The 23,655-nt window shown below is 41.7% G+C and overlaps 1 protein-coding gene across 5 annotated transcripts in view; it reads right to left on the bottom strand.

Moving 5' to 3' along the window:
- The window catches only part of LOC144593568 (pumilio homolog 2-like), a 90,445-nt gene that overhangs the window by 49,758 nt on the left and 17,032 nt on the right, over nucleotides 1-23,655 (bottom strand). For all 5 annotated transcript variants that reach the window (XM_078399321.1, XM_078399322.1, XM_078399323.1 and 2 more), the window contains exons 4-5: nucleotides 10,140-10,245; nucleotides 6,775-6,962 (exon numbers count right to left, since the gene is read on the bottom strand). In XM_078399321.1, coding sequence (XP_078255447.1) covers nucleotides 6,775-6,962; nucleotides 10,140-10,245 — 294 coding nt within the window. The remainder of the gene's footprint in view (nucleotides 1-6,774; nucleotides 6,963-10,139; nucleotides 10,246-23,655) is intronic.

Below are 23,655 nucleotides of genomic sequence, written 5' to 3'. Positions count from 1 at the left end.
TCATAGGCTCAATGGGCCAAAGGGCCTCCCTCCATGGGGTAAGGAAATATAAAATAGGTAAAATTAATTTATGCCACTACATATAAAAAACATTGCTGAGCAACAATTATTCACTGTATAGTTTAGTTTACAGTGCGCAAACAGGCCCTTCAGCCCACCGAGTCCACATCGACCAGCGATCCCTGCAAATTAACACCATCCGACATACTCTTGGGACAATTTTACATTGAGACCAACCCAATTAACCTACAAACATGTACGTTTTTGGAGTGTGAGAGAAAACCGAAGATCTCAGAGGAAGCCCATGCCGAGAGAACGTACAGACAGAACCTATAGTCGGGATCAAACCCAGATCTCTGGCGCTGCAAGCGCTGTAAGGCAGCAACTCTAGACCTGTGCCACTGTGTCATATCTGATATTCCAAATCTTTTAGTGTCTCGAATTATAAATTTTCCTTCCCATCTCTCAGAATATCTTATTTTCCAATTAAAAATTATCTAACTACCTTATTTTTCTGTTATAAACTGTTTCCACATGTGTAAATTATGTCTCGGAAGACCTGTTCATCTCTCAAATGAAGACCTGTTCATCTCTTTACCATGAATCTTGTCCAAGATGAATAACAGCCCTAAATTTCTATTATGCCTTAAACCATAATAGATCTAAAGTCCCACCCAGAAATTGTATTAATGTTCAACACCTGGTGACAATAAGATATCAGGGCAAATGAGAAGTACATGGACAAAAGAGTAGATTAAGGGCTGCTGGATATAAGGAAGGTAGGCAGTGAAGCCAAGGGAGGAGTTGGAATTATAGGAACAAAACCTAGCCAGTTGAAGGCTTGACTTCCAACGAGAAGACGAATAAAAGAGATTGGTTTCCGTTCCTCCTGTTTTGTTTCAGCTTTCATTATAATTGCAGCTAACAAAACCAATACAAGCATTGATGACCAAAACACAACCACATGTGGCTGAAGTCTTGATATCGGCAAGAAAAACTATTAATTAACTAGGCCACTGAAGGCTATCAATTTGCAACTTTAACAAAGAACACATCTTAAAACAGATTAGGAAGAGGCAAGGTAATACTATAAATGACTTGGATAGACCTGGGCAGTTGATTAGTGTGTAGAGAAGACATTAAAGGTAAATGAGGACAATACTTAAATGGAGATGTTGCAAGGTGGAAGAGACAATGTAACCACAGCATCAGAAGCAGTTTATATGGTTGGTGCTTGATATTACAGCCAAGTGGGAAATGAACAGATACATGTACAAGCAAATTGTTCAATCAGCAATGAAGTTGGTGGCAGTACATTACGTAAATTGGAAAAAGCTTGGAGTGGCTAATCACAGGCACCTTTATGTGTGACCAGATTGGTTAGACCAGACGTCAGTGCTCTTAGGATATACTGCCGGAAAAGAGACATCAATGCCAGGATACCAACATGGGAGATGCTGAAGGGGTAGGAGAAAACTATTCAAAAAAAACAAAAAAAGTGAAAGATAATATGCCCACGATTAGGAATGTGGAGCTCAACATTTTTTGTGCACAAGGAGTTAATTTCTAACCAATAAATCACATTAAATTACTGAGATTTCATTAGTATTCCCTACAGACTTGGACATGGTCTGTTGTTTATGACAAAGAAAACAATTTACACTGCATACTTCAACAATTTAGAAACATAGAAAGTAGGTGCTGGATTGGGCCATTCGGCCGAGCAGCCCTGGTCCATTCAATATGACCAGGGCTGATCACCCAGAATCAGTTCCCTGTTCCTGCCTTTTCCCGTTATCCCTTGATTCCGATAGCCCGAAGAGCTATATCTAACTCTCTCTTGAATACATCCAGTGAATTGGCCTCCACAGCCTTCTCTGGGAGAGAATTCCACAGATTTACAACGCTCTGGCTGAAAAAGATTTTCCTCATCTCAGTCCTAAGTGGCCTACCCTTATTCTTAAACTGTGAGCCCTGGTTCTAGACTCCCCCAACATGGGGAACATCTTTTCTGCATCTAGCCTGTCCAATCCCTTTTAAGAACTGTATATGTTTCTATAAGATCCCCTCTCACCCTTCTAAATTCCAGTGAATACAAGTCCAGTTGATCTATTCTTTCATCATACTCCCACCATCCCGGGATTTAACTTGGTGAACCTACGCTGCATTCCTTCAATAACAAGAATGTCCTTCCTCAAATTAGGAGACCAAAATTGCACACAACACTAAGGTGCGGTCTCACCAGGGCCCTACTCAAGTGCTCTCACTGTGAGGCCCAACATGCAATTAGCTTTCTTCACTGCCTCTGCACCTGCATGCTTACTTTCAGTGACTGATGTACAAGGACACCTAGGTCTCATTGCACCTCCCCTTTTCCTAATCTGACACCATTCAGATAATCACAAAAAGCTGGAATAACTCAGCGGGACAGGCAGCATGTCTGGAGAGAAGGAATGGGTGATGTTTCGGGTCGAGACCCTTCTGCAGTCAGAAGAAGGGTCTCGAACCGAAACGTCACCCATTCCTTCTCTTCAAACATGCTGCCTGTCCCCCTGAGTTACTGCAGCTTTTTGTGTCTATCTTCGGTTTAAACCAGCATCTACAGTTCCTTCTTACACCTTTCAGATAATAATCTGCCTTCTTGTTCTTGCCAACCAGTGGATAACCTCACATTTATCCACATTACACTGCATCTGCCATGCATCTGCCCACCCACCCAATCTTTCCAAATCACCCTGCAGCCTCATAGCATCTTCTTCGCAGCTCACTGCCACCCAGCTTCGTGTCATTTTCTCTTTTTAAAAAGCAACTACACACACACACACACAGTTGATTTTTACATTTCTACTTATGCTGATTTTAATTTAACAATTTTTTTAGTCCCGCAGCAATAAATGTGAAATAATTAATCAAGTGCAACCTTTCATCGCGATTGAAATGGAACAAAGTTGAAAATTATGAACCAATGTAAAACCTGAACTAGTTGGAATATTCATCACACTTTTGGAAGAGCCATGATTTTTTTTTCCTTTTAGATCAAACAAGATAAAGGGATGATTCAACAGAGATGTGAGAAATTATAAAAGGATGAAACTTACAGCTGATTTGTTTTTATACTCAATAAGCCCTCATTTTAACAATGGATTTGTTTCAGTTCTAACGGACTGACCTACCAACAGCTATCCACGCCACACCAGGCTCACACAACCTCACACAATAGAGCCAGCTGCCCCCGTGCTGTCTCCAGCTTGCAGGCCAGACCTTCTACTACCACCAACAGCCTACACAGCTTCCACAACTGCTACCAGACTGTGCCTGCCGCTGCTGACTCACCTGCACTCTAGCAGCCCGCTTCATCAATCCTTGCCTCTCCCCCAGCTGGGGCCATCAATTCTCCTCGATTCCAGGCCCAGTTCTAGACCAAGAGTCTAAAGAAGGGTCATCCTAAAATGTCACCTATCCATGTTCAGAGACGCTGCCCAACCCGCTGAGTTACTCCAGCACTTTGTGTCCTTTTGTGTATTAACCAGCTACTACAGTTGTTGGTTTCTTCTACTTGTACAATAATACCTTTCTCATTTAGAGCGGACAATCAGCTATAACGGACACCATTCCCCCATCATGGTCTGCTATAACGAGGATTTACTGTTTATGGCTCGTGGCTGTTGTTGCTATCCGAGTGAGGACAATGTATGCTTGTTAATTACCCCTTGTCTGCCTGCGAGTGCAAATAGAGGGGGATGATTGAGGATAGTAGAGTGGGAGAAAAGTGCTGGAACTGAGAGATGCAACTGGAGATGGAACTGCTGTAAATCTGTTAGCTTCTGTGAAGAGAAAAACTGTTTAGCCTGTTACTTTAATTGTAGATCCCACCTCAACTACTCTGCCTTTTGCCTCCTGCATCATTCCTATATAAATTTAAGGAACAGCATTTTTGATACCCAACTTTTCCTCCGTTTCATAACCAGCCAATTCTGATGCAAGGTCACCTGCAGTGCCTTCCACAATGTTTAGGACAAAGACCCATCATTTATTTATTTGCCTCTGTACTCCACAATTTGGGATTTGTAATAGAAAAAAATCACATGTGATTAAAGTGTACATTGTCAGATTTTAATAAAGGCTAATTTTTATACATTTTGGTTTCACCATGTAGAAATTGCAGCAGTGTTTATACATAGCCCCCCCCCCCCCCCCATTTCAGGGCACCGTAATGTTCGGGACACAGCAATGTCATGTACAGGAAAGTAATCATGTTTAGTATTTTGTTGCATATCCTTTGCATGCAATGACTACTTGCAGTCTGCGATTCATGGACATCACCAGATGTTGCGTGTCTTCTCTGGTGATGCTCTGCCAGACCTGTATTGCAGCCATCTTTAGCTTATGCTTGTTTTGGGGGCTAGTCCAATTCAGTTTTCTCTTCAGCATATAAAAGGCATGCTCAATTGGGTTCAGATCAGATGATTGACTTGGCCACTCAAGAATTGACCATTTTTGAGCTTTGAAAAACTCCTTTGTTGCTTTAGCAGTATGTTTGGGATCATCGTCTTGCTGTAGAATGAAGCGCCAGCCAATGAGTTTTGAGACATTTGTTTGAACTTGAGCAGATAGGATGTGTCTTCATTATGCTAGTACCATCAGCAGTTGTAATGAAGATAAGTGAGTCAGTACCTTCAGCAGCCATACATGCCCAGGCCATAACACCCCCACCACCGTGTTTCACAGATGAGGTGGTATGCTTTGGATCTTGGGCAGTTCCTTCTCTCTTCCATACTTTGCTCTTGCCATCACTCTGATCTAAGTTAATCTTCATCTCAACTGTCCACAAGAGCCTTTTTCCAGAACTGTGGTCGCTCTTTAAATACTTCTTAGCAAACTGTAACATGGCCATCCTATTTTTGCAACTAACCAGTGGTTTGCATCTTGCAGTGTAGCCTCTGCATTTCTGTTCATGAAGTCTTTTGCGGACAATGGTCATTGACAAATCCACACCTGACTCCTGAAGAGGGTTTCAGATCTGTCGGACAGCTGTTTGGGGATTTTTCTTTATTATAGAGAAAATTCTTCTGTCATCAGCTGTAGAGGTCTTTCTTGGCCTGCCAGTCCCTTTGCGATTAGTAAGCTCTCTTTCTTCTTAATGATGTTCCAAACATCAGTTGATTTTGGTAAGCTGATGTCTCTAACAGTTTTATTCTTGTTTCTCAGTCTCATTATGGCTTCTTTGACTTTCATTGGCACAACTTTGGTCCTCATGTTGATAAACAGCAATAAAAGTTTCCAAAGGTGATGGAAAGACTGGAGGAAAGACTAGATGCTGAGAGCTCTCATATACCTGCATTAAGGAGGCATTTAAACACACCTGAGCAATTACAAACACCTGCGAAGCCATGTGTCCCAAACATTATGGTGCCCTGAAATGGGGGGACTATGTATAAACACAGCTGTAATTTCTACATGGTGAAACCAAAATGTATAAAAATTGCCTTTATTAAAATCTGACAATGTGCACTTTAACCACATGTGATTTTTTTCAATTACAAATCTCAAATCGTGGAGTACATGGGCAAATAAATAAATGATGGGTCTTTGCCCCAAACATTATGGAGGGCACTGTACCTGTAACATTAAATCAGATTTTTTCTCGCTCTACAGATGACAACTCATCTGCTGTGGATTTCTAGCATTTTACATGTTTAGATTTTCAGCAACTATTGCTTCAGCATTTCATCGTTCTAACATTACATTTTATTCCTTCTCTACAGTTTTCATTCATCTATTTACAGCTTTCTAGACTGATCTGTTGTGATGAACATTCTTTCATTACTTTCTCTGAAACGGCATTAACACCATGTGTTTCTTGGGTAATCTTGGTCTCTAACCTATTGCAGGTATCTCTACCCCTCGTCCTTTCTGCAATGTAAGGAACAGTTCTTTCTCACTTTTCCAGTTCTGATGGGGCAACCTGAAACATTCATACCATTTTCCTTTCTATAAATGCTGCCTGACCCTGAATCTTTTCAGCATTATTTTTCATTCCGATTTCCACAATTTTGATTTTTTGCTTTGATTCCTGCAAACAAACAAATTTAGCTTGCATGTCTGCAGGAACTGTTGGAATTAGTGACTAAAGAAGGATGTTTATGATGGGGACTGCAGAACTTCAATCTTGCCAAAGTTCAGCTCATAAAGATAACGACATTTGAGATCGAGTGTTAGACATGCAATCTAATAGCCACTTGAAAAGCAATCAAGGAGGGGTGATGGAAATGTTGTGCTGAGTACTTGTGCATTTGAAAGCTGATCAGCCAGAACATGCACGAAAATAAAGCATCGAGTGACTTCAATGGAGACGATGCAAGTGAGTGGAGAGAAAGCTTGACTGAATTTGCATGGAATCATTGCATGCAAAACCACTCAGCTTGATAGCAGAATAAAAGAAGATCCGTCAGGAAAATTAAACTGTCAATCACACTGATTACTACTGAGGTCAAAAGATGAGCAGGCCAAAGCACTACAGTAACTTCAAGCTCTTGCATCATTTGAATATTTCTTATCAAATTCACATATCTTATAAATCATAGTATCATAGTCGAAAGCACTGATAATAAGACCACAGATCACATCAAGAACAAAGTTAAATCACTGCTCACAATTTAAGTCTGGATAACAGTATACCGAAGGCTGGAGATTACATTATTTAAATTTATCAAAGTGATATACTTAATTTTATTAAGTCAATATTATAATATTATTTGTGGGCTGTTTACTTACAAATGGTCCTTTCCTAAAACGAGTATCCAGTTTATCCCCAGGTGAAGATCTCAAGACGTACTCCACCATGCTTACTCCGAGGCCACCACTTTCAGAACGGGGAGATATAACAGAGCCAACTTCACTGTTTCCATGAAACCCTTGACCAGGCCTTCTTTGAACCATGATTGGCTGAGATACAGTATGGTCTGGATAAAATAAATGTAAACATAAAGTAAATTTTTGTTTGCTAGGAACAACAGAATTAAAAATTTACAATTTCTGCGAGAAGCTAACATAAGCAATTAAAAAATCATATACATTTGTGATCATATGAAGGAAAATAACAGGCCAATAAAGTTTGTCAGAAAATGTACTTAAATGCACTAAATTATTTTATTCTCCTTGACTGTGATTAAAATGCTGAACAGAGAGAATATATAGTGAATGGAAATAAAATTCAAAACAACTAATGAGTAGAAAACGATGATTAAGAAGCACCCATATCTCCTCCCTCATCCTAACACCCCAGCAGTCCTTCTGGGCGAGACAGAGGTTTACATGCATCTCCTCTAACCTCCACTGTAGATGGTGTTCCAATGTGGCCTCCTTTACATTGGCAGGACCAAGCTTAGGCATAGACTCTCCAACAGTTTCACTGAACAGTTGCACAGGACCGCTGGATCTCCCGGTTGCTAACGATGTTAACTCTTCCCGTTCCCATACTGACCTTTCTGTCCCAAGTTGAGCTGTAAGCTACACAAATGGAATATAAAGTGCTGGTCCTTCAGCTTGCTGGATCTCCCATTTGCTAACCATTTTAACACCCCTTCCCACACTGACCTTTCTGTCCTGGCCCTCTTATATTGCCAGAGCGAGGCCAGGCACAAACTGGAGCAACAGAATCTCATATTCAGCTTGGGTAGCTTACAACCCAATGGTATGAACATTGAATTCTCCAATTTAGATAGCTAACTAACCCCCCCCCCCACAATGCCGCACCTGGACTTGCACCAATTTCTCCATTCCCCTTCCAATGATATTCCTTCCCGACTTCACAAATCTTCTATTCTTATCTCACACTTTTTTTCCCTCATCTCTGGCCTTTGTCCAACCATCTGCCTGTCAAAACACTTCACCTATAATCTACCTTTCACTTGCCAGGTTTTGTCCTGCCTCTCCTCTCTTCCAGCTTTCTTCCTTCCCCACCACAATCATTCTGGAGAAGGGTCCCGACTCAAAACGCCACCTGTCCATGTTCTCCCGAGATCTTGCCTGACCCATTGAGTTACCCCAGCATTGTCTTTATTTGTAAACCAGCATCTGCAGTTCCTGGTTTCTACACTTTGCGCTATTTAGTGTGATGTTGGAAATGGATGAATCTAAGAATCTGAAATTCAAAATCTGCCGGAAATATACAGTAATTGGGCTTTGAGTAAAAAAGAATTAGCATTTTCTATGCAACGATTAATTACCACAGCATCTTTTTCTCCCAAAGGAAGATGCTGGAAAATAACAAGATTGTCAAATTCAGGCCGAGTTGTTTTTAGGATCAAAGAAAAATCCCTCATGGTAGTAATCAAAAGGTGCAAGAGTTAACAAACACAACAGAGTAAACAGTGTGTATTATGGAAAGAGCAATCTTGAGTCTCTAATTTGTCCTTTTACATTCCATGATTATGTTATGGAGAACCAAAGGTTCATTGAAAAGCAGACTCAATGCTGGAGTAACTCAGCAGATCAGACAGCATTTCTGGAGAACATGGAGAGGTAATGTTTTGGATCAGGGCCCTTCTTCAGACTGTTTGCAGTTGGGGGGGGGGGGGGGGGGTAGAGAAAGCTGGGCGATGGTCCCCAGCCTATCCATAATCTCCAGAGATGCTGCCTGACCCTTTGAGTTACACCAGTACTTTGTATAGACCAGCATCCGCAGTTTGTTGTGTCTTCATTGAAAAGCAAAGTCTTTAAAAGGTTTATTAATTGAATTAATTAATATTTCAAACAAACACAAGAAGATTCTTAAGTATATAAGTAGGAGGCATTAAAGTAAACAATACCAACCACAAAAAAATGAAGGTGGAAACGTCGAAAGGAAAGATAAAGAATTATTGTAGGAAGTTTCAGACTAGTACAGTGAGATTGTACCAAAAGAATGATTATGCTGATTATGCAAGATTATTAGTTCATTATAATAGAACTGTGGTTGAATTCATTTTCTGAAATGTCATCACAAGGAATTGGGGAATATTCCTTTAAACTAAAATGCTCAATGCCATTAAGGAAATGCTACTTAATACAAAATTATATTCCATCCACCATTGTAGTTTCAAGGAAATTTCAACATAACAATTCAAAACATTTTCATATATTCACACACAATCCTGAACACAATTAGCTCTTATCTGTTCTACAATGAGGACAAGTTGTTGCAAGCTTTCAACCATTATTCATCGCAGAAAGTTCTTGATTTCAACCAAGCTTCTGTGGAATACTAAGTTGAGACGAGACACTTTACCTGAGAGAATATTGATGACATTATCATGAGAAATTATTGGCGATTTAAATAAAGGTAAGTAGTATGAAGAGAAAAAAAAGTCTGAAGAAGGGTCCTGGCCAAAAACAAATATGAATAAGCTGTGGCTCCTCCAGCTTTCTCTCCTCCCCTCTCCCCTCCCCCACTGCAAACAGTCTGAAGAAGGGCCCTGAATCTCTATATGTTCCCCAGAGATGCTGCCTGGCCTGCTGAGTTACTCCAGCACTTTGTCTTATTTCGTAAACATACACCTGGAGTTCCTCGTTTCTAAATTAAATGATGAACTGCACAAGCATGTATGAGGTGTTGCATTTTGGGAGGTTTTCTCGCTTGACCTCACCCTGACAGTGAAGAAGGCCAAGCACAAACATGTCAATGTCAGTGTGGGAAATGGATAGGGAGTTAAAATAGCTTGCAACCAGGATGTCCATTGTGGACAGAGCAAATGTGCTCTGCAAAAGTTTCTCTCCTCAAAAGAAATCCCAAGAGATTATAGCTAATTATTTTTGACAAGATTCCTAAGCAATCTACGCTTGCAAATGCTAATTTGGCATATCTGTCAAGAACATTGTCGTGTATTTGCCACTTCAATAGCAATTTTGAAATATCATGGTAAAATATTCAAATCTGAGTTCACAGCACATTCCATATAACGTTGCACACTTCTGTTTTCTCCATGTCAGGTGCAATTTCGTTTTAGGTGAGCATATTTATGTTCATCTGAAATTGGATTCACAAAATCACAGCAATTAATCAATAATTTTGTTTTCTATGCTCAATTTCAACTACATTTTACTAAAAGTGGAAACCATATTGTACACAAAACAGGAAAAATATTGTCAGTGACACTTACGAGATGCTCCCCATGCAGTGTCCCTCCACTCATCTCCCAGGAAAATCCCTTTTTGGCCATCTTTAGCTGAATCATCTGATTCCCAGAATTTCTTAGCAGGTAAAAGCTAAAAATAAGCAAACAGTAAATATGTGACAACTATTTTAAATAGTTCAATTCAGAGAAACATCTATATTTTAAATGTAGAAACAAACTGGTAATCTCATGGAAGGAGAAAAGTGCAACATTTTCATTTATTTTCTATTTCAATATTAATAACTGGGGTCTTTTGCAAACATGTCAGCAAACCATATTTACCCAAGGCAGCGAGGACTGGTTTTGACACAGGATATCAACTACCTTTAGAGATACTTAAGAAGTTCACTTCATTTATTTTCAAAATGATGAGTTTGAATTCGAAGATCAATTGAACATTGAACTGTTGTAAACTGCAAAAGTGAAGGTTTAAAATCAAAATGCCATTCCATATTTGCTTCAAGCTTCTACAACAGGCGAACAAGACACAGGAACATATAAAATACAAGCAGAAGAAAGTTATCTAGTCTTCCCTGCCTGCTTTGTCAATCAAACAACCACATGAGCCAAACCACGAGCCGATCCACGAGGTCGTAGGTTCCAGTCCCACATCAAGAAACTAGCGCACGCTATGAAATGAAATGTTACCATGGTAATGCTGATTTTCTGATGAGGCATTAAACCTAAGATCATTTCATATGTGAAAATATGTATGCACCTGAAAGCGTTTTAATGGTATTGGCATTATGACTACTATGCTGTGCAAAAATACTCTGGTTCAAAATCTGAAGCCACACCTGGCTGCATGAAGTCAGCTGCATGAGCTCTTTTAAGCAAAATCATTTGTCCAAGTTGAGCACCTGTATTATTTTTCAGACTATCTGGAAAACCATTTAAAAGGGGCCAAGAAATGCAGCCACCATTTTGAATATATTTATTATATGTTCTCCGGAAGGACAGCAAACATTTAAGGCAATGGCCATCTTGTCAACAAAAATGAAAATGGGCAATAAATGAATATAGTCTTATGATAAATGTCAATTGTAAATACTCTAATGATAAAAGTCAATTTGGGTGACAAGAAAATGGCAACCACCACTGATAAGGAGGCAGCATGAAATCCCTTTTCTTTCACTTTTCTATTCTTAAGCCGACATCCAGGCAGCATTAAGCACTTCAAGCCTTGGCATCTCTTTTTTCCCCCTTTTTAAATGGTATAAAGGGTTATGTGTTAAAAAAAAATTGTGATGGAGGGCACCCTCTCAAGAATAGGATTTCCAGAACCTTGGACACTACACAAAGTCACAAAGTACCCATGGCAAAATTAGGAAAAAGACAATTTGTTAAGGAGCTGGGGGAAGAAATAAAAGTAGCCAACTATTTCTCTGACAAATCAAACAAATATTTTAATACCAAGAAAAAAAGCAAATCTGATGGGAAGAATACCTAAATCAGTGCAATGTCATCTTTATGTTGTTCATGTCATTGCGAGATGGGATGGTTTCGTACCTAGAGCCGCATACTTAAGTGGCATGTTGTTTCCACTTTGGGATTACAGAACATTTTTGTGACTTGTAAGTGCATCCACCAGTGCAAGAGCAGCACAGCATTAAAACAGTCATTTCTTGAAACAAAGCCCACAAAACACATGGACAAGTCACTCAAGTTTTAAAATTCAACTTGCAAGAATTTAGTGATTGCACAGCATTCGAATGAGCTCTCACATATCAACAAATGAAATGCAAAAATGTAACCTTACCTTATTTGACTAGGGCATTTACAATCTTTGGTCTCTATTATGCCAAGTACTTCCCCTACGAATTGCCCGTAACTTCTGTATTGAGCCACAACTAATCTGCCATTCTCGGCTTTAACAATTCTTAATGAATACATTGCCCTCGGATCCTTGTTGAAACTTTACATTTTCTTGAAATTCCACCTGCAATATTTAGGACCATAATCTTGGCATGAAGGCTCTTGTCATTTCACTAAACATGTGTTCACAATAGATCTGTAGTGTCAAAAATGTACATGAAACTCTGTTTCTCTAAAAACATTCCTTCATTCCTTATCACTATTTTCTTCTGTATTGCCTCCTACAAAAAACAAAAGCTTAAGTTTTGTTTAGATGTTGCAAACTCCAAATAGTTCTGCTCACTAGACATCTCATTTTCTATTTTGCTCTACTACTCTTCTCAATTTTTCCTTTACTATTTTTCACCAGCATAACCTACATTCTCCCATCTCATTTATTTCTCACATCTCACTCAAGGATAGAAATATGAACTTGTCTCGCCAATAACTTTCACTACCACCTAAACCCTACAAGAACATGGTTGGGCTCGATATCATTTGACAAAATCATCTTACTTCAGGATTATACTAAAAAGCAGGCAGTCTCTGCATTACTTTTAAAACCACCAAGCATGTCCTTAATTCTCATTCCTCTCTGCTCTACCAGTTGCAAGGAGTATTGCTAGGATCAAGACCAGTTGGCTGCCCAAGTCACCTCTCTCCCAACCCAATGTCAAACTTCCCCCTTGTCTCACTTTGCCCTATTCCTGAAACTTTCTTGATGCTTGTCCTACCTTCCTTCACACAATCTAAAAGAGCCATACTTCCTATTTCTTCAGTTCCAATTCCCTTAAATTTTTGAAGATCCGGCCCCCTGCAATCACAGGAGATGTAGCACCTTCCTGTACATCTCTCTCACTTCCATCCAGGGACCACAGCAGCCCTTCCAGGTGACACTCACATATCGTCTACTGCATTTGGTGCTGCTGATACGGCCTCCTTCACATCAGCGAAACCAAGCGTACTTCGACAACTGTTTGGTTAACCATTTGCCCTGTGCGCTAACCATTTTAACTCCCCTTCTCACTTCCATGGCGACCTTTCTGTCCTTGGCCTCCCACATTATTGGAGTGAGGCCACATGCAAACTAGACGAACACCAGTTCATATTCCGCTTGGAAAATTACAATCCAATGGCATTAACATCGAAGGTAGACACAAAATGCAAGAGTACCTCAGCGGGTCAGACAGCATCTCTGGAGAGAAGGAATGGGTTACGTTTCGGGTCGAGACCCTTCTTAAGACTGATGTCAGGGGAGTTGGCGGGACAGAGATAGAATGTAGTCGGATACAGTAAGACTGGTGGGAGAACTGGGAAGGGGGAGTGGATAGAGAAGGAAAGCAAGGGTTATTTGAAGTTAGAGAAGTCAGTGTTCATACCACTGGGGTGTAAGCTACCCAAGCAAAATATGAGGTCCTGTTCCTCCAATTTGCGCTGGGCCTCACTCTGACAACGGAGGCCCAGGACAGAAAGGTCAGATTGGGAATCGGAGGGGGGGTTAAAGTGCTGAGCAATTGAGAGATCAGGTAGGTTAAGGCAGACTGAGCGGAGGCATTCAGTTAAACGATCGCCCTGCCTGCGCTTGGTCTCGCCGATGTACAGGAGTTGACACCTGGAACAGCATATACAATAGATGAGGTTGGAGGAGGTGCAAGTGAACCTCTGCCTCACCTGGAAAGACTGTTGAGGTCCTTGGATGGAGTCGAGGGAGGAGGTAAAGGTACAGGTGTTGCATCTCCTGCGGTTGCAGGGGAAAGTACCTGGGTTTGGGCGGGAAGGGACGAGTTGACCAGGAAGTTTTGGAGGGGACCGTCTCTGTGGAAAACAGAAAGTTGTGGAGATTGGAAGATGTGGCCAGTAGTGGGATCTCGTTGTAGGTGGCGAATATGTTGGAGCATGGAAGGTGAGGACAAGGGGGACCCCTCTCACCCTGGCCACAAGCTCCTTGAAACACTTCCCTCTGGTAGGTGACTCCGGACTGTCAAAGCAGCTACAGCCAGACATATGGGGGGAGGGGGAACAAGAGCGAAGCTGCGGGATATCGAGGAGACCCTAGTGAGAGCCTCATCTATAATGGAAGAGGGGAACCCCTGTTTCCTAAAGAATGAGGACATCTCCGATGACCTGGTATAGAACACCTCATCCTGGGTGCAGTTGCGGCCTAGACGGAGGAATTGGGAGTAGGGAATAGAGTCTTTACAGGAAGCAGGGTGGGATGGTGTAGCCTAAATAGCTATGGGAGTCAGTGGATTTGTAATAGATGTCGGAGCAGTTCTTTCCTAGGATTCATCATCGAATTTTGCAATGTCAAATAATACCCCAATTCCCTCTTTATCCCCTGACCCCTACCATCCCAATGCCTGCATACATTTCTCCCAGCATCCCAGACAGCCTCCTCCTTTCCCCTCTTCCGTACCTTCATCTGCCACTCCACAATCCCACGTTTCCCATTTAATTGTCTGCTTGATCATCCATCCATATAATTCCCTTGGCTTTACATTTCACACCTCCTCTTCTCTCCTTACCAGAGATACTCCTTTGACTCCTTTTCACCTCTCTCCTTTACCATTTACTCTGCCCATCTGCCAATCACCATCCCTTCACCTCTATCACCTGCCAGGCCTTGTCCCACTCCCACCACTATCCACACCCACCCCCCACAACTCCTATCAGTCTGCAGAAAGGACCCAGTCCGAAAAAATCATTTGTCCATTTCCAATGTTCATTTGTCAGATGCTGCCTGACCTTGCTGAGTTCCTCCAGCACTTTTGGTCTTGTCATTGATCAATTGTTCTACTGAATCAATGTTTGATTGTCTACTAGCCTCAATCAAATACTTTGCAGGTCGGTACCTCATCGTTAAGTTAAGAATGCGTTGCCTACTGTGATGATGTGGGACGAGGAAAATATAATTGTGATTATCGTATTATGTTGCTATAATGAGGCTTGGTGAGCTGTGCCTGAGTGTAATTAATTGTACAAGGAAATAGACAAAGGAACCTATGACCGAGATGAAAATGTGATTGTGATTTGTAATGATTGGTGTCATCAAACTTAAAATTACTTTATCAGTTTTAAAATTATCCACAAAAAAAGTTTAAATCCAAATACCATATACTAATCTGACAGGTTTTCTCAACAATATCTTCCAAACATAATTGCCCAAGTTGCAGCAATAGTGGAAATTACACTCAGTCCTTTTGGCAACTCTTTTATTAGATTGTCAATGAATCAACCACATAGGAATGGATAGTCTATAATATTCAAGTACATCCTAAACTTACTGCAAAGTGCTTTATAGTGAAAGGTTGAAGGGAACGTCAGAAAATACTATTCAGCAATTGCTATCTTTAAAAACATAAATTGGAAATATAACATGCACAAGTAAAGAACACCAGATTCACATTTAAAATATAAACACTGATGAGCCAAAACATTATGACCACCTGCCTAATATGCTGTTGGTCCTCCATGTGCCGCCAAAACAGTGCCGACCCACCAAGGCATGGACTCTACAAGACCCCTGAAGGTGTCCTGTGGTATCTGGCACCAAAACATTAGCAGCAAATCCTTCAAGTCCTGTAAGTTGCGAGGTGGAGCCGCCGTGGGTCGAACTTGTCGATCCAACACATCCCACAGATGCTCAATCGGATTGAGATCTGGAGAATTTGGAAGCTAGGGCAACACCGTGAACACTTCATCATGTTCGTCAAACCATTCCCGAACAATGTGTGCAGTGTGGCAGGGCGCATTATCCTGCTGAAAGAGACCACTGCCATCAGGGAATACCATTGCCATGAAGGGGTGTACCTGGTCTGCAACGATGTTTAGGTAGGTGACACATGTTAAATTAACATCCACGTGAATGGCCGGACCCAGTGTTTCCCAATGGCACATTGGCCAGAGCATCACACTCCCTCCACCAGCTTGTCGTCTTCCCACAGTGCATCCTGGTGCCATCACTGCCCTTGCGCATCGATGAGCCTCGAGCGCCCAACACCCTGTCGCCAGTTTGTGGTTTGTCCCTCCTCGGACCACTGTCGGTAGATACTCACCACTGCTGACCGGGAGTACCCTACAAGCCTTGACGTTTCAGAGATGCTCTGAACCAGTCATCTGGCCATAACAATTTGGCCCTTGTCAAAGTCACTCAGGTCTTTACTCCTGCCTATTTCTCCTGCACCCAACACATCAACTTCAAGAACTGACTGTTCACTTGCTGCCTAATATATCCCACTCCTTGACAGGTGCCATTGTAACAAGATAATTAATGTTATTCACTTCACCCGTCGGTGGTCATAATATAACAGGTATAACAGGTATAACAGAGCTTTATTTGTCGTTCGGTACCGAAGTACCGAACGAAACTACATAGCAGTCATAGAAAAAAAAAAGAACACAAGACACATAACCCCAACACAAACGTCCATCACAGTGACTCCAAACACCCCCTCACTGTGATGGAGGCAACAAAACTTCCCCTCTCTTCCCCACGCCCACGGACAGACAGCTCGTCCCCGACCGACCCGCACAGTCCCCGCACCGGGCGCTGAAACGTCTCGCGGCCGAACCGGGCGATGAAAGGCCCGCGACCAAGCCTTGCGCAGCTAAGTCCCGCAGCCGAGCCGCACCAGCGGTGAAAAGTCCCGCAGCCGAGCCGCACCGGGCGGTGTTAAGCCCCGCAGCCGAGCTGCACCGGGCGGTGTTAAGCCCCGCAGCCGAGTTGCACCGGGCGGTGTTAAGCCCCGCAGCCGAGCTGCACCGGGCGGTGTTAAGCCCCGCAGCCGAGCTGCACCGGGCGATGTAAAGTCCCGCAGCCGAGTTGCACCGGGCGGTGTTAAGCCCCGCAGCCGAGCTGCACCGGGCGATGCAAGTCCAGCGGCCAAGCCGCACCGGGATGTAAAGTCCAGCGGCCGAGCCGCACCGGGGGATGTTAGGCCCCGCAGCCGAGCCGCACCGGGGTATGTTAGGCCCCGCAGCCGAGCCGCACCCCGCGCCGTGAGGAAGAGAAAAGTTCCCCACACCCACCCACCCACACCCACCCCCCACACACCACCACCCCCTCCCACACATACACAACCAAAAAAATATATATAAAAACCATCCCAACACCGACACTCAACAAAAAAAAGACGGACAGACTGCTAGTCAGCCGCTGCCGTTAGGCGCCGCCACGTGTTTTGGTTCATATATATATATATATATATATATACACACACATGCATATACATACATACACATACATACATATATATATACTCCTGCATTCTGCAAACCTTTCTTTGGTCTAATTTGTAAACAAACTTGCGAATGAAAGTCACAATTTTAATAAGCACCTGTGCAGACAGTGAGTGATGTTATTCCCGCTAAGACTGCGATTCACAGATCAATTTGCTGAGCACAAATCACTACCACAAATTGTTGAATATTTGCATTTTCAAATATTAATTTGCAAAACAATATCATTAAGTGGAACTGTCCCTAATCAGTCGTCAACACAGTAAATACTAATACATTTATGGGGATATTAACCAAGAATGAACCTTAATTTTGCTCATAGTACGCAGGCCTGACAATTGTTGTAATCTTAGAGCTAAACTAAAGGAGCATTAACCCAAAACAAGTAAAATAACTTTAACAGCTAACTTGCACACAAGACATACAGGAAATTAATTAGTTATCTCATTGCGACCATTTTCTGGTGGTGCTGGTTAAAGATGAATTGAGGTCAGATCATAATAATTACATATACCTCTTGAAACATCTCAATGTATTAATAATGCGCATGTGGACAAACTGGTAAACAGAACCAACAAGAACAATCAGGCCAGTTGAGGCCAGTTCATTGGCTATATTTAAGAGGGAGTTAGATGTGGCCCTTGTGGCTAAAGGGATCAGGGGGTATGGAGAGAAGGCAGGTACGGGATACTGAGTTGGATGATCAGCCATGATCATATTGAATGGCTGTGCAGGCTTGAAGGGCCGAATGGCCTACTCCTGCACCTATTTTCTACGTTTCTATGTTTCTAATAGGAAAAAAAACTGTAGATGCTGGTTAAATCGAAGATAGACACCAAATGCTGGAGTAACTCAGCAGGTCAGGCAGCATCTCTGGTGAGAAGGAATGGATGATGTTTCGGGTCGAGGCCCTTCTTCAGACAATCAATACGTTATACCCATAATATAACAGTGAAGTGTATTGTAATGGCAACTTTCAGTCTTTTCCAGTAAACGTTTTTCTAAGTCTAGTCTCAACATAAATGGCTCCTACATGTATAGTCAACATTTCTTCATGAGCAATCCCCAGTTTGATAGTGACAACATTTCACTCCAGATTTGAGAGTCCTGAAGTGGATAATAAAACTAATGTGGGAACTGGAAACTCTTTCACAGATGAGGCAGGTGGTAGCAGACACGGTGAGTAGGCAGGTATTTTGTGTTCACTCCATGATACCATCCTGAATGTTCTTTTTCCATGTAGAGTGATCACAGCCCAGAGATTTCCAGGAATCAGAAAGATTGCTGCATTACAACAAAATACATTTTGAGCAACTCTTCGAATCGTTACCTCTGTGCACCCGAGAATCCTTCCCTGATAGAGCTCATAATACTGTGTGTTTCAAGCCTGTCTGACAAAGACATTCTTAGCCCTCTCTACAAAGGATACTGATTTTGGAGATGGTACTGATGTTCGTTAGTTTGCCCTTTCAGTATATTTGGGGGATCTTGCGGAGATGGTATGGGTGATATTTTACCAACACCTCAAAGTGCCTGCTGCAGGCAGTTCAAGTCTCATGAATATATGAAAGGGTACTATCACTGCTGACTAATAGATGATGACTTTTGTGAAATTTTGGTTTTCAAATATCCTTTTCTTCAATTGGCCAAAGAATGTGCAAACGCATTGAGGTTGGCAGTAAACTTCATCACCAATATGTTTTTGCACGAGAGGCTCCCGAGATTTACAAAGTGGTTCATTTCCAAAGCCTTTGATCCCAGCAACTGAGACTCAGCCCTCCATCTGCAACTGGATCCTTGCCTTCCCTTCAATATCCTATTGAGAAAAATCAGTCAGGAAAGCTGATAAAACATCCCCCATGATAATTCTCCAAAATGGATCTGCTCTCAGCCATTTACTATACTACCTGTACACTCACGACCAAGCAGTCAAATTCTGCTCCAACTCCATTTACAAGCTTGCCATGGTAGTGTACCACATCATTAACAATGATGAGATGGAGCACAGGAAGGAGAGAGCTTAGTGACATGGTGTCTACACAATAAACTCTTCAACAATGTCAGCAAAATGAAGAAGTTGGTCATCGACTTCAGGAATTGGGATGGTGATACCCCAATCAGGGGGCTCACGTTGTCGACCTCCCCGTGGTGTGCCCTGTCAACTGAAATCAGTCAGGCAAACGACAACAAACAGAGACAGCAGAAGCAGCTTCATAACTTCTGCTGCCTCAAACGCAATTAGAAGAAGAACCCCAATCAGCATCAATGACGCTGAAATGGAGATGATCACGAGCTTCAGTTTCCCAGGAATAAATAACATCAACAATTTGTCCTGGTCCATCCACAAAGACACTATGGCCTAGAAAGCACACCAACAATGCCTCTTCCAAGAAAGTTTGGCATGTCTCCAATGATTCCTTCCGATTTCTACAGATGCACATTAGAAAGCATCCTATCAGGAAGCATCACAACTTGATTTTTCAACTGCTCTGTCCAAGACCACAAGAATTGCAGAATTGTGGATGCAGCCCAGTCCACCATGCAAATCAGCCAACCCCACTTCACTGTTTTACAGAGCTTGGGGATGGGAGGTGCAGATTGCTGTTGGGGATGGGAGGTGTAGATTTCTCATTTTATATTTACAATAAACAATCCAGCTCAGAGTGCATCAGTATAGTATATGGATAGAAAATGAGAATGATTTCAGCTGTGAACGGCATCCTCCTTAATTCTACAGCAGTTCCCACAACATTCACTCCAGGAAAATGAGCTTTAGGGTGATGTGCCAAAGAATGATAAGCAAATGTCCCTCATGCCTTGAGGGAGAAGAGCTTTTGATATTTATATCAATTTTATGATTATATTTCAGAATGTAGTATGATAATGCAGTTTACTATGTGCAACATGTGACAATGTTGACTATTAAAATGTAAATGTAATTGTGTATAAGAGACAATGGAAACATTCACTCAATCATGAAAACAAATCCTCAGGATAATTCTATCATGTAGGACGACAAAACCCCAAGAAGAAGTATGACGTTTCAACAGTGTTTCCAAGTGAAGATTCAAGAAACTATTCCTTCAAGATGGCACAGCATAAAATAAGTTGCAAGGGTCGGTAAAGACCTTGTGCTCTATCTGCATGCAAAATGAACCCGAACAAAATGATCGAATGATGCTTACAAGCAATGTCAGGCAAAATCTTGGGAATTGTTGCACTTCTAAAAAGGAAAATAAAGTGGTGGTAAACGTTTGATGGAAGAAAAATCTAACCTTCAAGTCTATATTTACTGACAACAATTTTGTAGACGTGGGCTCCTTCCAAAGAGGCAAATTGAAGAAGATATTAATTCAAGAGCAAAGAATCAGTGGCTCATATAGCATGCCTTAAGAGATCCTCTTAAGCAAATAATCACTATATTTTTCAAGAAACAGAAATGGGAATCAGAAAACAGAAAAGTAGCCATTGGTTTCAGATGGAAAAGAAACGCCTAGAGGTACCATGTGAATCTGAAGCTGCTACGTCCGGTCAAAAACAGCAGAATTGCAAACAGCACCAAACTCATGTCATAATAAGAGACATGTGGTGACAATCAGATGACAGTGTGAAACAACAATTGCAAAGAATGAAGGACTAAGTTATTTTTGACAAAATAAATACAATGTGTTATTAGAAAAGTAGTATATACATTTTCTTCTGTTCTGCAATGATTTCACTCAGCACTAACTGTGGGAAGATTGACTGGAAGGGCAACAGTGAGACAAATAAATAAAATGGTCTAAGACACGTCAACCACTAACATGTGCTCAAAGTGCTGAACTCGACGACTGACCAAAACTACAACAAAAGTTGAATTAGGCCTTGAAGCCTTACATGATTCACCGACTCCCATGCTGCATACACCATACTAAATTTGAACTCCAAATTCAACGCAGCACTATGTTCAGGACAACAAATTATAATTTTTGCTCTGGTGCATAGAATTAGTGTAAAAAAATAGATCAGTAACAAGTATTGATGACAGGGAATCGCTCATCTTGTCTACATAATCACATGTTAAAGGTTTGAAAGAACTAGGTTCTTGGGCCATCATACTCATGCCATTATGATTGAAAGGAGGAATAATATAGAAAGCAGCTGAGAGATATACCAATTTCCATGATCCCATAGGTTCTTCTGATAATGTGAAGGGAAAGTTGATACACTATACATAACCACAAACTTCCAGTGTTAGTAATAAATTAGGTAGAACAAAACCATTTAACACCTAGTATAAGTTATCATACATTCATACCTCAAGAATTATCAACTTTCACCATAAATAAGTTCCAATGCATAAACATGAAATAGTACATCACAGGAATGGGCCCTTTGGCCCACAATGAACATAAGGGCGGCACAGTGGCGTAGCGGTAGAGCTACTGCCTTTACAGCGCCAGAGACCCAGGTTCAAATCTGACTATGGGTGCTCGTCTGTGCGGAGTTTGTACTTTCTCCCCGTAACCTGCGTGGGTTTTCTCAGAGATCTTAGGTTTCCTCCCACGTTCCTAAGACATACAGGTTTGGCAGTTAATTGGCTTGGTATTAATGCAAAATTGTCCATAGTGTGTAGGGTTGTGTTAATATGCGGGGATTGATGGCCAGTGGGGACTCAGTAGGCTGAAGGGCCTGTTTCCATGCTGTATCTCTAAACAAAACATGATACCAAGTTAAACTGAGTTCATCTGCTTGTACATGATCCATATCCTTATATTCTCTGCACTTCCATGTGCCTACCTAAAAGCTTCCTAAATGCCACTATCGTATGTGCCTCCACCACACTCCAGACCCCATTACCGCGTTTAAAAAAAAAAACTTGCCACGCACATCATGCCACGCTCACCTTATAGCTATGCCCTCTAGTCATGGACATTTCCACCCTGGGCAAAAGGATCTAACCGTCTACCCTATCTATGCCTCTCAAATCTTATTTACTTCTATCAAGTCTCCTCTCAACCTCCAAAGTTCCAGAAAAAAAATATCCAAGTTTATCTAACCTCTCCCGTTCAGTAAAACTCTCTAATCTAGGCAGCATTCTGGTAAACCTGCTCTGCACCCTCTCCAAAGCCTCCACATCTTTCCTGAAATGGGGCAACCAGAACTGCACGCATAGCTCCAAATGTGGCCTAACCAAAGTCCCATAGCATCATAACTTTCTGGCTCCTATTTTCAATAGGTACCATATGCCTTCTTTACTATCCTATCAACTAGCGCTGCCACCTTCAATGAGTTATGAACTTGGACTCCAATGCTGTTAAACGTCTTGTTATTTACTGTATACTTGTCCCTTACATTCAACCTCCCAAAGCACTATATCCCACACTTGCTCGGGTTAGTTCCATCTGCCATTTCTCCACCCATTCTCACTGTCAGCAACCCCCTCCAATTTTGGTGTTGTCAGCAAACTTACTGACCAAGCGATCTACATTTCGGTCCAGGATGTACATTTGTATCACAAACTACAAAGAATCATTTATTTTTGATGATTGCAAAAGAATGGAGTCCACAGGAAAAGGAGCTTCCAGAGCTAGGGAAAATCTACAAAGTAAGGTTGGTTGACAAATCTTGGTTAACAGCTTCTCACACCCCACAGGCTGTGGGTGCTGAAGGATGCAGAATCAGTTTTACCACATGCTTAAATATGGAACATGTTTCTGATCAAGGACTACAGACTGAGAGGGAACCAGTTCCAGGCAAATTGATCGAAATTTACTATTGCCCCAGGTCATAACACAAGAAAATAGGGGTAGGCTATTAAGGCCCGTCAAACCTGCTCTGCCATTCAATACAATCATTCTGATCTGCTGGAAGCCTCAACAATCTGTGCCAGCTCCACAAAGCCCTCAATTTTCCAAACATTTAAGAACTGATTGAGTAATGAGGTCAGTTAAGAGTGGGATTGTTGAAGCTGTTAAATGCTGGAGAAGGGTGCAGGAAATACTCAGCAAATCAAGCAGTGTTAGTGGAAAGAGAAAAACTTTGTCCTACCCATCCTCTCACACTCTCAAACCTGAAACCATTTCCCTTTTCCTAGTCGTAACAAAATATCTTTGACCTGAAATGTTAACATCAACTGTTTCCAAAGATGTTGCCTGACCCGAGTTGTTCCCAGCCTTATTTCAAATTTCCAGCACTTGCAGTTTATTTTTCTAAATGGGGAGGGAATCCAGAAATCGGAGGTGCAAAGGGACTTGGGAGTGCTGGTGCAGGACTCCCAAATAGTTAATTTTCAAGTTGAATCAGTAGAAAGTAAGGCAAATTCAATGCTAGCATTTATATCAAGAGAACTGGAATACAAAAATAGCAATGTAACACTGAGTCTCTATAAGGCGCTGGTCAGGCCACATTTGGAGTGCTGTGAGCAAAT

Source organism: Rhinoraja longicauda, chromosome 5 (genome assembly GCF_053455715.1).
Source record: "Rhinoraja longicauda isolate Sanriku21f chromosome 5, sRhiLon1.1, whole genome shotgun sequence".
In the NCBI taxonomy this organism is placed as follows: domain Eukaryota; kingdom Metazoa; phylum Chordata; class Chondrichthyes; order Rajiformes; family Arhynchobatidae; genus Rhinoraja; species Rhinoraja longicauda.
This window is presented reverse-complemented; position numbering and strand designations above follow the sequence as displayed.